Source organism: Pseudorca crassidens, chromosome 13, assembly GCF_039906515.1.
Source record: "Pseudorca crassidens isolate mPseCra1 chromosome 13, mPseCra1.hap1, whole genome shotgun sequence".
NCBI classification, from domain to species: Eukaryota; Metazoa; Chordata; class Mammalia; order Artiodactyla; family Delphinidae; genus Pseudorca; species Pseudorca crassidens.
In genome coordinates, this window is record NC_090308.1 from 32,794,745 (window position 1) to 32,807,467 (window position 12,723).

Genomic DNA, 12,723 nt, shown 5'->3' on the forward strand with positions numbered 1-12,723 from the left:
ACCATTTTATAAACATACGTGTTTAGAAGGTTAATCTCTATACCCTGTAGGTTTTATTGAATGTTTATTTACATTTGTATATATATATTATGCTGTAAGCTTCAGATTCACCCCTGATGACAGTAAGTGTATACTATGCTTTTATCTATTTCTCATTATTCTCACACAGTGGTAAATTCGTGGGTGTTTTGTAAATATTTGTCAAATTAAAAAAAAAAACTTGAAAACTCTAAAACAGGAGGGTAAAAGAGCGTACCGGCTACTGTCTTGGATAAATTATATGAACTGGAAATATGCGCTCACCTGAAATCAGCACATGTTTATATCACCTGTGATAGGGAAGGAAGGATTACCCATGGTGCTGGCTTGTCAGAACATACCTTCACATTCAGTTTTGGTCAGAAAAGTGCCTGCTCTCCATGGTTTCTGATGAAATCCAGGACAGCACTGATCACAGCTATCACCACACGTGTTATGCTCACATTCACAGCGGGATTTCTAGTCAAAAAATGGGGAAAAAGCATACTTTCAGCATTCTTTGGAACCATAAATGAGAGGCTTCCCCTGAAAGGCAGAATGAAGAGAAAAGGAAACATCAAGACTATGTACCAAAATCTAAAACTCCCGTCAGTCTGGGAAGGAAGAGGTGCCAGCCTTGGGAGTGGGTATATTTGATCAACACCAGCTTAGGGAGGGAGATCCAGGCTGGCTCTGGAATCACTGGGCTCAGACATAGAAGAGAGAAGAGGACCAGCTGGAAGTAGTCTAGAAGACTAGAATCCCTTCTCTGATTCCTGAGATCCACAGGTCTTCTGGGTGGGATGTATCCATTTTAAGGATTCCCTCAAAGTACAATTAACATTTGGTGTAGGAAGAGGGGAAAGAGTCGATTCCTAGGCATGGAGGGGCATGAATAGAATAGAAATCTAATACCCCAAGCCTGAATCTCCTGTCTGTGTGTGTTTTGAGTACAGTCTTATTTCATCACATGGAACTGGCCCTCCAAAGCTGCCACCTGATCTCTCAAAGCTTGGGAAATACTGCTCATCAATACCCGTGATAGACAGTGCCCACACTCTGAAGAAAGCAGGACCACAACCTTGCCCAGAAAAATATGCCAGGGGTTTGAATCTTCCCGAGGAGGTAATACTATGATGCATTAGTCAGAAAACTAATACTATTTGAGAAATACCATTTGCATTACAGTTTTAGTAGGAAAAGAAATCTTTACATATGTAGCTACATTCACTGATCTTACTATTGAATACATTTCTTCCATACACTATAAAGTGGGTGATTTTCTATTTCACCAGTTTATTTATGACTGAGAAAAACAGATGCTCATTCATCTTCTTTTTTAGGTTATGTTCATTTAGTCCATTGTCATTAATGAAAAATTCAACCCAAAACCATTCCAGCATTTTCTGACCTGGTGGTTTCAAGCTCTCTTGAATACTCTCTTCCTTCCTGCCCCTGTCCTACCTCAGCCTCCGGTTCCATGGTCATTTAGATTTATTTCCATGTACATTTTTCATTTGTTTGCATTAATTTTTTTGATGAAAATTCTTAAAAGAAAGGGTCAGGTTGATTGATGACAGGAGTTCTTTAAAGCTAAATCATACAGCTGGCTGTCATAGCTAGAAAGGTTTCAAAATATATAGACCAGTTTGGAGCCTTTTTGGAAGAAAACTAATTTGTTTTCTGATACTGCGATGGCTGCCTTCAAAGTCTATCATCCTACCTGCCAGCTCTATTTCACCCTGGCACGGCTTTCTGTTAAGTGGGGGTCTGATACCCATTCACAGCGTCCCTGTCAGCAAAGCTTCTCATGAAGCATTTTACAGTTCAAAGCTTCATTTTACCAAAGCATCCTATAAATATACATACATTTGTCACTGGATCAAGTGGACAAGCCCTGGCATGACCATAGCAGATGCACATCCCTCCAACCGAAATATCCTTGACCGAGTAGTAATACTGCAAAAAAGCAATCCAGAGAGAAATCCTATTAAGACTACTGCAAGGTGAAAGCAACAAAAGGGAACATTCAGTTAAAAACTTGGCTTTCTGCTTGTATCCTTAGTTTGAAGCACTAGAGAACAACAGAAGGTTCACAAAAGTATCCAGTAACTCCTCACATTGAAATCATAGCCCAGGGACAGAATGCCTCTAATTTATGTTAGGTGGGCATCTTAGAAATTTCTTTCTTACAGACAGTACAAAGGACTGCACAGTACAAATACTCCATGCTGGAGTATTTATTATTGAGAGCAAATTGTTATGGGGCGGGGGAGCAAGGGCACTAATTCTTCATAAAAGTTGAAAGAAAGAAAACCTTTTTTATTATCATTATAGGAACATCAGTGTTCGTGAATCATACGCAGACTGTTTTACTCGATGGATTTGAAAAGAATCAACAAATTTAGGGAAATAGCGCTCATAACAACACATTTCTTAACCATATCAAGAAGAAAATGAAAATTAATTATAAGATTGATTTAACATAATGTGAGAAGTAAACTAGATGTGCAGAATACTTTTTTTCATTATTATGTTAAAATATCCATGCAATTACTTTCCTATCTGAGTTAACAGGACTGTTTCTAATTATTTTCATCTACTCAGTTATTTTTAAAAGATCATTTGTAATTACAGAGCAGGACTATGTAAAAATTTTACTTAATTTGTATGTAGCGTTTTATAGTTGTGAGAGTACTGCATATTACCTTATGGAATCCAAATAACCAACTTATGGTAGACAGTTCTATTATTCCAATTATTTACACTAAAAAAAACCCCCACACATTTAGTGAGAATAAGTAGGTGGACACAAAGTTCCCTGAATACAAATTCCCTTTTCCAATTTACTTCTTTTCTTTACTTCGTTTTAAAATTCTTTTTGTTTGTTTTTGCTATTTATGTATAGTATCTTTTATAATATTTTTGTTACTTTATCTTACTTGATATACTTAGACCTCACATTGTTGTAACTTGCAAGGGAGTTTAGGTGTAGCTTAGACATAAAAAAGTCTGCTTTTCACTAACTTCATCACCTTATAATACAGATACAAACAGGGATAGTTGCTCAGAAAGCTGAGACAGTAGTTTTGTAGGTGTTTTTAAAATTGGGGAATTTGCTTTAAATATAAATGTGCAATGCTTCATTTCTGTGTCATGAAGAGGAGCTAAAATTCAATATCCTATTTTTATATATTTAAATTTATATGTAGTGTTTACAGAACTTGAGTACTTTCAAAAAACATATTTATATGTTGAATTTTACTGCACTATTTTAAAGGCTCATGTACAATGAAGTTATAAATAATAGATGTGCACCCTAACCCCTCTCTGCTTTCTGCAAAAGATGATAAAAAGAACACATTTATTTCCATTGATTTTTTTCTTTGATAGATATACTATCAGGAAAGATTAAATTTCACTTCAAAATTATTCAGTCTTCCTTGGTGTGTATTTTTAAGTCATGCCAAAATTATAATTAAAAATCTTTTTTTTAACAAGTGAAGAATCTAAACATTGGTGAAAAATAATGATTACTGTTGCATAAAACAATTTACAATATACTGAAATATAAGACAAGGTAAAATTATTTCAGGTTTGGAAATAAGGGCACTAACACATCCAACACGTGTTGCATGGGGACAATAAAACTTTAAAAGTTATTTTGCCATGATGGAGAGGTTAGGTGTGAGTAAGTTAAGTAATGAGAAGAGAAAATATGCGAGGGGTACTCAGGAACTGTGAAAAGTACCACCCTTCGGTATTCAGCCAGCCGGTTCAGCAATTTGGTAATTCGTGGCAACCGTCTAACCTTAGTAGGGTCATTCTAGAGCGATGCTTTTTCTCACAATCTCAGTTTCTCCCTACAATCCTCTTTTCTCCTCCGCTGTTAGCATATATTTGTTCTATGGATTTACTGCTGAATTGACTCTCTTGGTAATAGTGTCTTGGCTGTGTAGCAGCATATAAAGGAGATGAGTAAACCAGTGAATACGGTGAGGCGTGGATAGGAGAAAGAACAGTTATCACTCATAGCAACTTGGGTTGATCGTCTATGTCATAATCTCTCAAATTCCTGTTTAACACTGGAAAACAACACTTGGTAGCTCCTACTTTCAATGATCTGTTGAAAGGATGCTATGACCATTTTTTCCTGATATTCAATTCATAAAGGAAAATAAAATAGTATATATGATCACTTTTTTCCTATAGCAGCGCTCTTTTGAACTAGCAGTGCCTTGTGATTCATTAATGAAGCATAAAACTAAATTATTTAATTAGACAAAATGGTCCACAGAACGGTGACATCCATATCACCTGGGAATTTATTAGAATTGCAGTTTCTCAGTTCTGCCCTAGACCTACTGAATCCGAATCTGCATTTCCACATCACCAGCTGATCTATGCACATTAAAGGTTATCAAGATGTCATGTGATGTGTGTGTGTGTGTGTGTGTACTGAGTCATGATATAAAATGTATTTCTTAGTGTGCGTTGCAACCAAAAATGTTTCAAAGCCCATTCTCTTCCTGTAGTAACCACCCCCCCAAAGCCAATTATAATAGTAGTATGGATTACCCAAAGTGTCGAAAAACTAACTTAGGCCTCAAAATTAAGATAATGATCTAGGCATTACGATCTCCATTGTACCAAAGAGGAAATTAAAGTTTAGAAACGTTAAAAAGTTTGATAAATGTTACACATCTAATAAGTGGCAGAGCTTAGATTTAAACAAAGGAAGGTCTGTGGAATTTCAAAGTCTTTCACTCCTTCACTGAAAGATATCTTTTAAAACTATTTAACAGACAATTAAAACGATGGGTGCAATATCATTCACAAGTTCCAGTATGATTCATTGTAACTTACTCTTCGTGTGACAATGGGGTCAATTTCTCTTGGGTCTTTGTGAGCAAACATCATCAAATCGGCATTCAAGGTGCGGATCCTCTGAAATCTCAGGCGAATATAGCGGGCGGAGGTAAATTCTAGCAGTTCAGGAGACAGATCATCAGCACTTGGTCTCCCATTGATCAAAGAGATGTGAATCTACGCAAGGTGGGAAATCATTTGACAATTAAAGTTACCAAAAATTAAATATCTGGTTTTAATTTTTCTTAGAAAAATAAAGTTAAGCTCCCTTTCTCCCAGTTAGTCAGGCAGATACAGGTTCATATTTACTTACTGGAATGCAGTGAAGTAATTGAGAAATTTTATGAATGCTTTAGTACATATACATGCAATTTATTTGCTTATATTTCAGGTGTGTTGTATATACTGCAATTACCCATATTTCTCTGTTCCAAGGCAGTGCATCTACTTGACTTTCCTAGGATTTCTATAAATTCTTGTCAGTCATTCTTTTTCTGAGAATTATTGTACCCTAACATTATTTAAGACTGTAGTATATAGTGGGAAACCAGAAAACTTGGTATAATAAAGTTACAAAATATCAGACAAAAGCAAGAAACCATCAGGAGCTTAATTTTTTTTTATTCTGAACTTGAAAGTATCCAATTATATAGCCTTAAAATATGGAGAGCAAAAATGGACACATTATAAGAAAAACTACACAAATCTCCAAGCACAGTGAGAAATTTCAATAAGCTGGTTTTTGTTGTTGTTGTTGTTTGTTTTTTAGTAATTGATAGATCAAGAAGGCAAAAAATTTACCAAGGATATAACACATTCTATGAAAAATGTACTCTATGAAAATATATTAAAACCTGGACAGGATGGTAATTTTTTCAGGAAAATAATTTAGTACAATTGACACCAGAAGAAATCAAATCTAACCATGCCATTTTCCATGTAAAAAGTGGAGAAAAGGTCAAGGAATTACCCTCCAAAGCTAATTTGGAGGCATGGGGCCCACATATTCTAACAGGGATTTCATGAGAGCAGAGAATTCTAATGGGGAATAAACGATTTGATAAAATAAGAAGTACTTCTATCACAGATAAAGGAATTATTTTTCTAATGCCTAAAGAACTCCTATAAATCAACAAGAAAAAATACCAACAACACAAAAACAGACAGAAGATGTAAGAGGACTATTCAAAGAAAGGGAAATATAAATGGCTATTAAACTTTTGATAAGATAGTGAGCCTCACTCATAACAGAACCGTTAATTAAAACCACTCTAAAAACCTTTTCCAGTTTTTCAGGTTGTCAGAATCCTAAAATATTGATAATACTCCCGGATGGCAAGACTAAAGAGGTACAGCAATCCTCACATACTTACAGGTGTGAGTGTAAAGTGGCACAGGCCCTTATGAAGGTGAATTTAGCAATAACTGTCAAAATTACAAATGCACAGAATATTTTACTTAGAAATTCCACTTCTGGGGAATCACCCTATATATATATATCTATATATATATATCACTAATTAACATGAAATTAATGAAATGTACAACTATATTGAATTCCCACCACATTTTTTGGTAATAGCAGAAGACTGGAAACAATCTAACATCCATCAATGTGAGACTGGTTAAATAAATTATACATCTATACAGTGAATTATATGTACCTTACAAAAGAATAAGGAAACTCTCAATATAATGACAGGAAGAACTACTTTCACTTTTTTGTACTTTGTAAATGCATTATTACCTATGCAATAAATCAAATGAGATTAAAATTGTTAAAGAAACTGAAATTGAGTGGTAAGTTTTGGACTGAACACACACACACACACACACACACACACACACACACCCCATGTGTACGCACACACAGGAGGCTAAAAAGCAAAGGAAACCATAAGATGAAAAGACAACCCTCAGAATGGGAGAAAATATTTGCAAATGAATCAATGGACAAAGGATGAATCTCCAAAATATACAAACAGCTTATGCAGCTCAATATTAAAAAATGGGTGGAAGACCTAAATAGACATTTCTCCAAAGAAGATATACAGATTGCCAACAAACACATGAAAGGATGCTCAACATCACTAATCATTAGAGAAATGCAAATCAAAACTACAGTGAGGTATCACCTCATACCAGTCGGAATGGCCATCATCAAAAATTCTACAAACAATAAATGCTGGAGAGGGTGTGGAGAAAAGGGAACACTCTTGCACTGTTGGTGGGAATGTAAATTGATACAGCCATTATGGAGAACAGTATGGAGGTTCCTTAAAAAACCACAAATACAACTACCATAAGACCCAGCAATCCCGCTACTGAGCATATATCCTGAGAAAACCATAATTCAAAAATAGTCATGTACTACAATGTTCATTGCAGCTCTATTTGCAGTAGCCAGGACATGGAGGCAACCTAAGTGTCCATCGACAGATAAATGGATAAAGAAGATGTGGCACATCTTTGGATGGAATATTACTCAGCCATAAAAAGAAACGAAATTGAGTTATTTGTAGTGAGGTGGATGGACCTAGAGTCTGTCATACAGAGTGAAGTAAGTCAGAAAGAGAAAAACAAATACAGTATGGAACACATATATATGGAATCTGAAAAACAAAAGGTTCTGAAAATCCTAGGGGTAGGACAGGAATAAAGATGCAGACGTAAAGAATGGACTTGAGGACATGGGGAGGCAGAAGGGTAAGCTGGGTCGAAGTGAGAGAGTGGCATGGACATATATACACAACCAAATGCAAAACAGATAGCTAGTGGGAAGCAGCCACATAGCACAGGGAGATCAGCTTGGTGCTTTGTGACCACCTCGAGGGGTGGGACAGGAAGGGTGGGAGGGGATATGGGGGATATATGTATAGCTGATGCACTTTGTTATAAAGCAGAAACTAACACACCATTGTAAAGCAATTATCTTCCAATAAAGATGTTAAAAATAAAATAAGAAAAAGAAGAAAGGAGTCCTGTGCTGGGCTGGGAGCTATTAAGGAACACAACAGTCTGTAAGTGCACTGGGAACTGTGACTTGAGGTCACCCACTGGAATTTTCATCCACTTTTGCAAGACAATATATCATTTGTGTTAATTACACTTTTTGACGGCAGAGGCAATACGTGTCTCCATTCCTAACATTCTGCATTTAGATAATCCCTGAGAGAATTTTACAAACTGACTGCCAATAAACTACTGAGTCACTAGAGGAATAAATACAGCAAACTCTGAGATGAGAAACTAATTCTGATGCCACAAAGAATAGACTCAAAATGCTTCCTGATAAAAATATGAAATGTCCCAGCTAATTGAACCTACCTTGGATACTTAGTAAAGAATAAATTCACTTAAATCAACTTTTGAGGATGATAAAATACAAGGTCTTCTGAAATAATAAATCTCCAAATATTGACTATCCTCCCCATCTGATGTAGAAAATTTTAAGAGTAAGACAGATCTTGTATATTCCACAGTTCCGGCATCTAACAGGTTAGCCAGAAATGTGTTTAAAATCAAGTTGTCTCTATTACTTAAGAAGGTATCCATTAAATGGTAAAGAATGAAAAATAGATGTATGAAGCAATTAAAATGAATTCCCCTTACAGATTAATTTTGGCATCCAAAAATTCACCAGTGCCCTTGAATTCATGCTAAATTTCTGTCTTATCAAGCTCTTACTTGACTGCTCCTAAAAATGCTATTTGAAGGGAGAAAATCAGACCATGTCTAGAATTAAGTTTTCCAAAAATTATTAAGGTTTATTTAGCGTTAATGCTATGGTGAACTGTATTTGTGCTGTACATGGAATCAGTAAGTGCCTCATTTAAACATACAGGAACTTTAAAACATGGTGAACATGTTCTCATTTACGTTAATAAACCATATGATCGCTAAAGAAAGGCTTCAGCAAAAGAATACTTCTCCTCACAGCTTTTGTATTTTCATCAGGCTACTCCGCCAAGAGATCTTGTGAGCATAGTTAGTCCCAAGCTGTTTCTGAGACAGAAAACCAGACAGCTGTTTGGCCATGTTTTGTGCAGCTTATTTCCATCATTTTTTTTTTCCTTTTTAAAAAAACTCTCCTTCAAAATAAATCATAATATTGGATAAGATATTTCCACTGGAACCTCGCTGTGTAATTCCAACTCCACTGGATAGTTTAGCATACTTCCTGATTTCCTGTGGGGTAACAACTGGAGGGTGTCTATCTTCAAAAAGATGAAAAGTATCATTCCTCAAGACCACCACTGTCTTGCTGAGAGGCTGTGGGAAGTCTGTGGCAGTCTAGTGTCTTCTGAAATGACTTCCATTACAGACATGTTAGTGGATACATGTTCATGCTGTCAAAGGAATTTATTCCAACTGAAAATATCAGCCTGATTAACCACCAGTTTTTTAGATTTAAAATTACACTCTTCTTTGAAATTAACTTTCACAGATAAAGAGAAAAAAAAAAACTCATGAGAGATCATCTCTTTTTACCACTAAACGACTAAATCAATATTACACTCTACTCATCCAAATAAATTATTTTTATTAGTGTAAGGGTACTATATAAATCATGTTTCCCTTGCAGATGGATAAGATTTGAGGGCCTCTATGGCATTTTTACTTTGATAATTAGAATATAATTTAAAGACGTTTTATGCAGCAAATAATCAAAATTCTAGTATGGATAATGGCCCCTTATTATTATGTTTTTCTATTTATATTACTACCTCTGCTTTAGATTACTGGAAAAGCTATATTCCTAACAGCCTCCCCAATGATAGAAGTTTACTGAGTGGATGGATGGGAAAATGAAGGCTACTTAAGGATCATTAATAAGGATAAGAAACTTTGAAATGAGTAGTGGAAGTGGATGGAGTTGACAACTTGACGAACATTTTAAAATCCCCTTTATCAATCTCTAAGTGTGTCAGTGAAATGGGTATAACAATTTGAAAGTAAGGTGACACCAGAGGATAGAACAATAAGTTTCAGGTGTATAGGATGAGATCAGCTATCTACAGGTGTGGTCGAAGAACACGTATGTAAATGAGCGGCTGAGACTTGTGGAACCTCTTAAATCTAATCATGATTAATGTGATACTTATTCAGAGAGGGAGAATAAGATCACAACGATAACTTTAAAAAATGAACCTAATCACTTGTATTTTACCCAGCATGGGAAAAAAAAAAAAGAAAGCATACGTTTGGAGAAAGGGGGTGATCTGTGTGAAGCTTAGGAAAAGGTGACAGCGCAACCATTTGCCACTGTGTTTCTAGCACAGCACAAACAAAGGCTCTGACTCTGGCTCTGGGTGGTCAACAGGAGCCTCTAAATGATCAATTTTCAGTCTCCACCATACTTGATCTATTAACGGCATTTGAAACAATTGATTATCCATTGATTTCCAGGATACCACACTGTCTTTGTTTGCCTCCAGCTACCCATTCCCAATCTCCCTCTCTACTTACTACTTTCTCTCCTCCCTAACTTTCTAATATTGGAGTACCATGGTGCCCAGTCCTTGGCCTTGTCTTCTGTTCTATCCACACTCACTTAGCGATCCCACCAAAAGCTCACAGATTTAAATACCATCTATACCGATGCCTCCCACACTTATATCTCCAGGCTTGATCTCTCCTAAGGTCCAGATACAGAATCCAACTGCCTTCTTGATCCATTTATGCGACTGTCTAATAGGTACCTCAAACTTATATCTCAAACTGAGTTCCCTTTCTTCACCCCCAGTGTTCCCAATCTCATTAAATAATATTATCCTTTCTATTACCCAGGACGAACAACTTGGAGTCATGCTTGCCTGCTCTTGTTTTCCTTCTTCCTACATCCAACTTTTCTGCAAATCTTGTTGGCTTTACCTTCAAAATATATCCAGCATCCAAACACTTCTCACCACCTCTACTAAAACCATCTTGGTCCAAGAGCTTTCATCATCTTGCACCTGTGCACTGCAATAAGGATCTGAACAGGTCTTCCTGCTACAACTCTCACCTCCTTAGGGTCTATCTGCAACATAGCAGCTGTTTTTTAAGTTTTTAGTAAATGTTTCCATCAATTTATTCTCTGTATTCCTTATTAACAAAAATCATAACTTTAATATTAATAATTTAAAATATTATGGACCAAAGAAAGCCAACTCTCAATCATGCTGCAAGTTGGTCGGTGTTTTCTTTATTTCTGTTCGCCAGATGATCTTCAATAATTTCTGCCAAGAGACTCCTCTTCAATAGGTTACATGCAAGAGGTAAAAGCTGGCCATCAACCTTATGAAAATAGTGTAAACCATAGCAAAAGAGGTCCATTCCCATCTCAAACCCCATACCATAATCACATTCACCATTAGAAAACTATACAAAAGTCATTATTTCCTGAAGGTGAGTAAAAGCTTTTATTCCCTCCTCGTAATTTGGTGCCTCAAAAACTGGCTTGCAAATTTTATCAAGGACAACATGTTTCAGGGAGCTCTCTAAATATTCCTTGAAAAATATAACTCTGGTCATGTCATGCTTTTCCTTAAGACCTCACAATGCTTCTCTATTGCACTACCAATAAAAGCCAATATTTTTACAATGAATTATGAGATCCTATACTATCTGCAATGTCACCGTCCCACTCCTACCCCTTAATACTGCCAAAGGAGAAAGTAATGACTTTTTGGAACTCTTTTCCTACTTTCTCCCTCATCCACGCTGCTCCAGCCAGGCTGCCATCTTTGTTTGGGCATGTGAGATAGGATCTTACCTCAGGGCTTTTAAACTTGGGATCCCTTGCCTGGAATGTTATTCTCCCAGATATTACAATGCTTACTTTCTCATTTCTTTCAAACCTTGCTTAGATGAGGCCTTCTCAGTGAGTCCTTCCATGACTATCTAATTACAGTGCGAACTTCATCCTGGCACTCACAATTTCCTCTATTTGCTTCAGTTTTCTCCACAGTACTTTCCTTCTAACATACCGTGAATATGATTTATTTGCTTTGTTGACTATTCCTCTCCACTCTCTAGAACATAAGTCCCAAGGGTTCATGGATTTTTTATCTTTTTTGTTAACTGACATAATCCCCAGAAAACAGGATAATAGCTAAAAATAACTGAGTGCTAAGTAAAAATTTTTGAATAAAGAAACATATAAATTCTAAATATTTAGCATATTCAACTAGCTTCCTACCTGTAAAGCAATTTCATAGAATAATTAATCAGATTTTTCTGTTATTATATGAGTAAATCTTTGAGTATGGTATTTCCACAGAATGAAATTCAAGTCAGTAATCCTTCATATCACTTTCTACCCAAGCATTTTGGGTTAAGTTGAATTACAGAAAATTAGGCATTAACAGCTTTGATCCACAATTTCCTTATATCTAGGTCTCCTACATTTGTTAATATTAGTTAAACATTAGTTAACTTTAAGTTTCATTTTGACAGGCTATTTTCAGCTGATAAGGACATAGAAATGTCATAAGACATTGTGTTTCAACTTAAGAACTATTCAACTTAATTTCAACCAGAGCAAAGTGGACCTTACCCATTGGTTAGTTCCTTCAATCATGTTCTGACTATTTCATAATCCAACCAATAAACTGGATGTGCTATTAGTCACACAAGAGTCCATGAAAACATAATAGAGTATATTTAAATTATAGAGTATATTCCTTAAACACCATGGGCATGCAATAACTATCGATAAAGTTAATTAACAGTTACAGAGTACCTTGCTTCTACAAGAAAAGTTTTTACTAAATGTATTATCATCTTTATGGACTGTCATTAGTTTTATTATATGTAGCTGAATAATTATTGAAAAATAACCTTTCTTAACTT

General features: G+C 35.8%; 1 protein-coding gene across 2 annotated transcripts in view; it reads right to left on the bottom strand.

Moving 5' to 3' along the window:
* LAMA2 (laminin subunit alpha 2) overlaps positions 1 to 12,723 on the bottom strand; it is a 591,238-nt gene that overhangs the window by 340,196 nt on the left and 238,319 nt on the right. For both annotated transcript variants that reach the window (XM_067702129.1, XM_067702128.1), the window contains exons 5-7: positions 4,885 to 5,064; positions 1,888 to 1,977; positions 381 to 498 (exon numbers count right to left, since the gene is read on the bottom strand). In XM_067702129.1, coding sequence (XP_067558230.1) covers positions 381 to 498; positions 1,888 to 1,977; positions 4,885 to 5,064 — 388 coding nt within the window. The remainder of the gene's footprint in view (positions 1 to 380; positions 499 to 1,887; positions 1,978 to 4,884; positions 5,065 to 12,723) is intronic.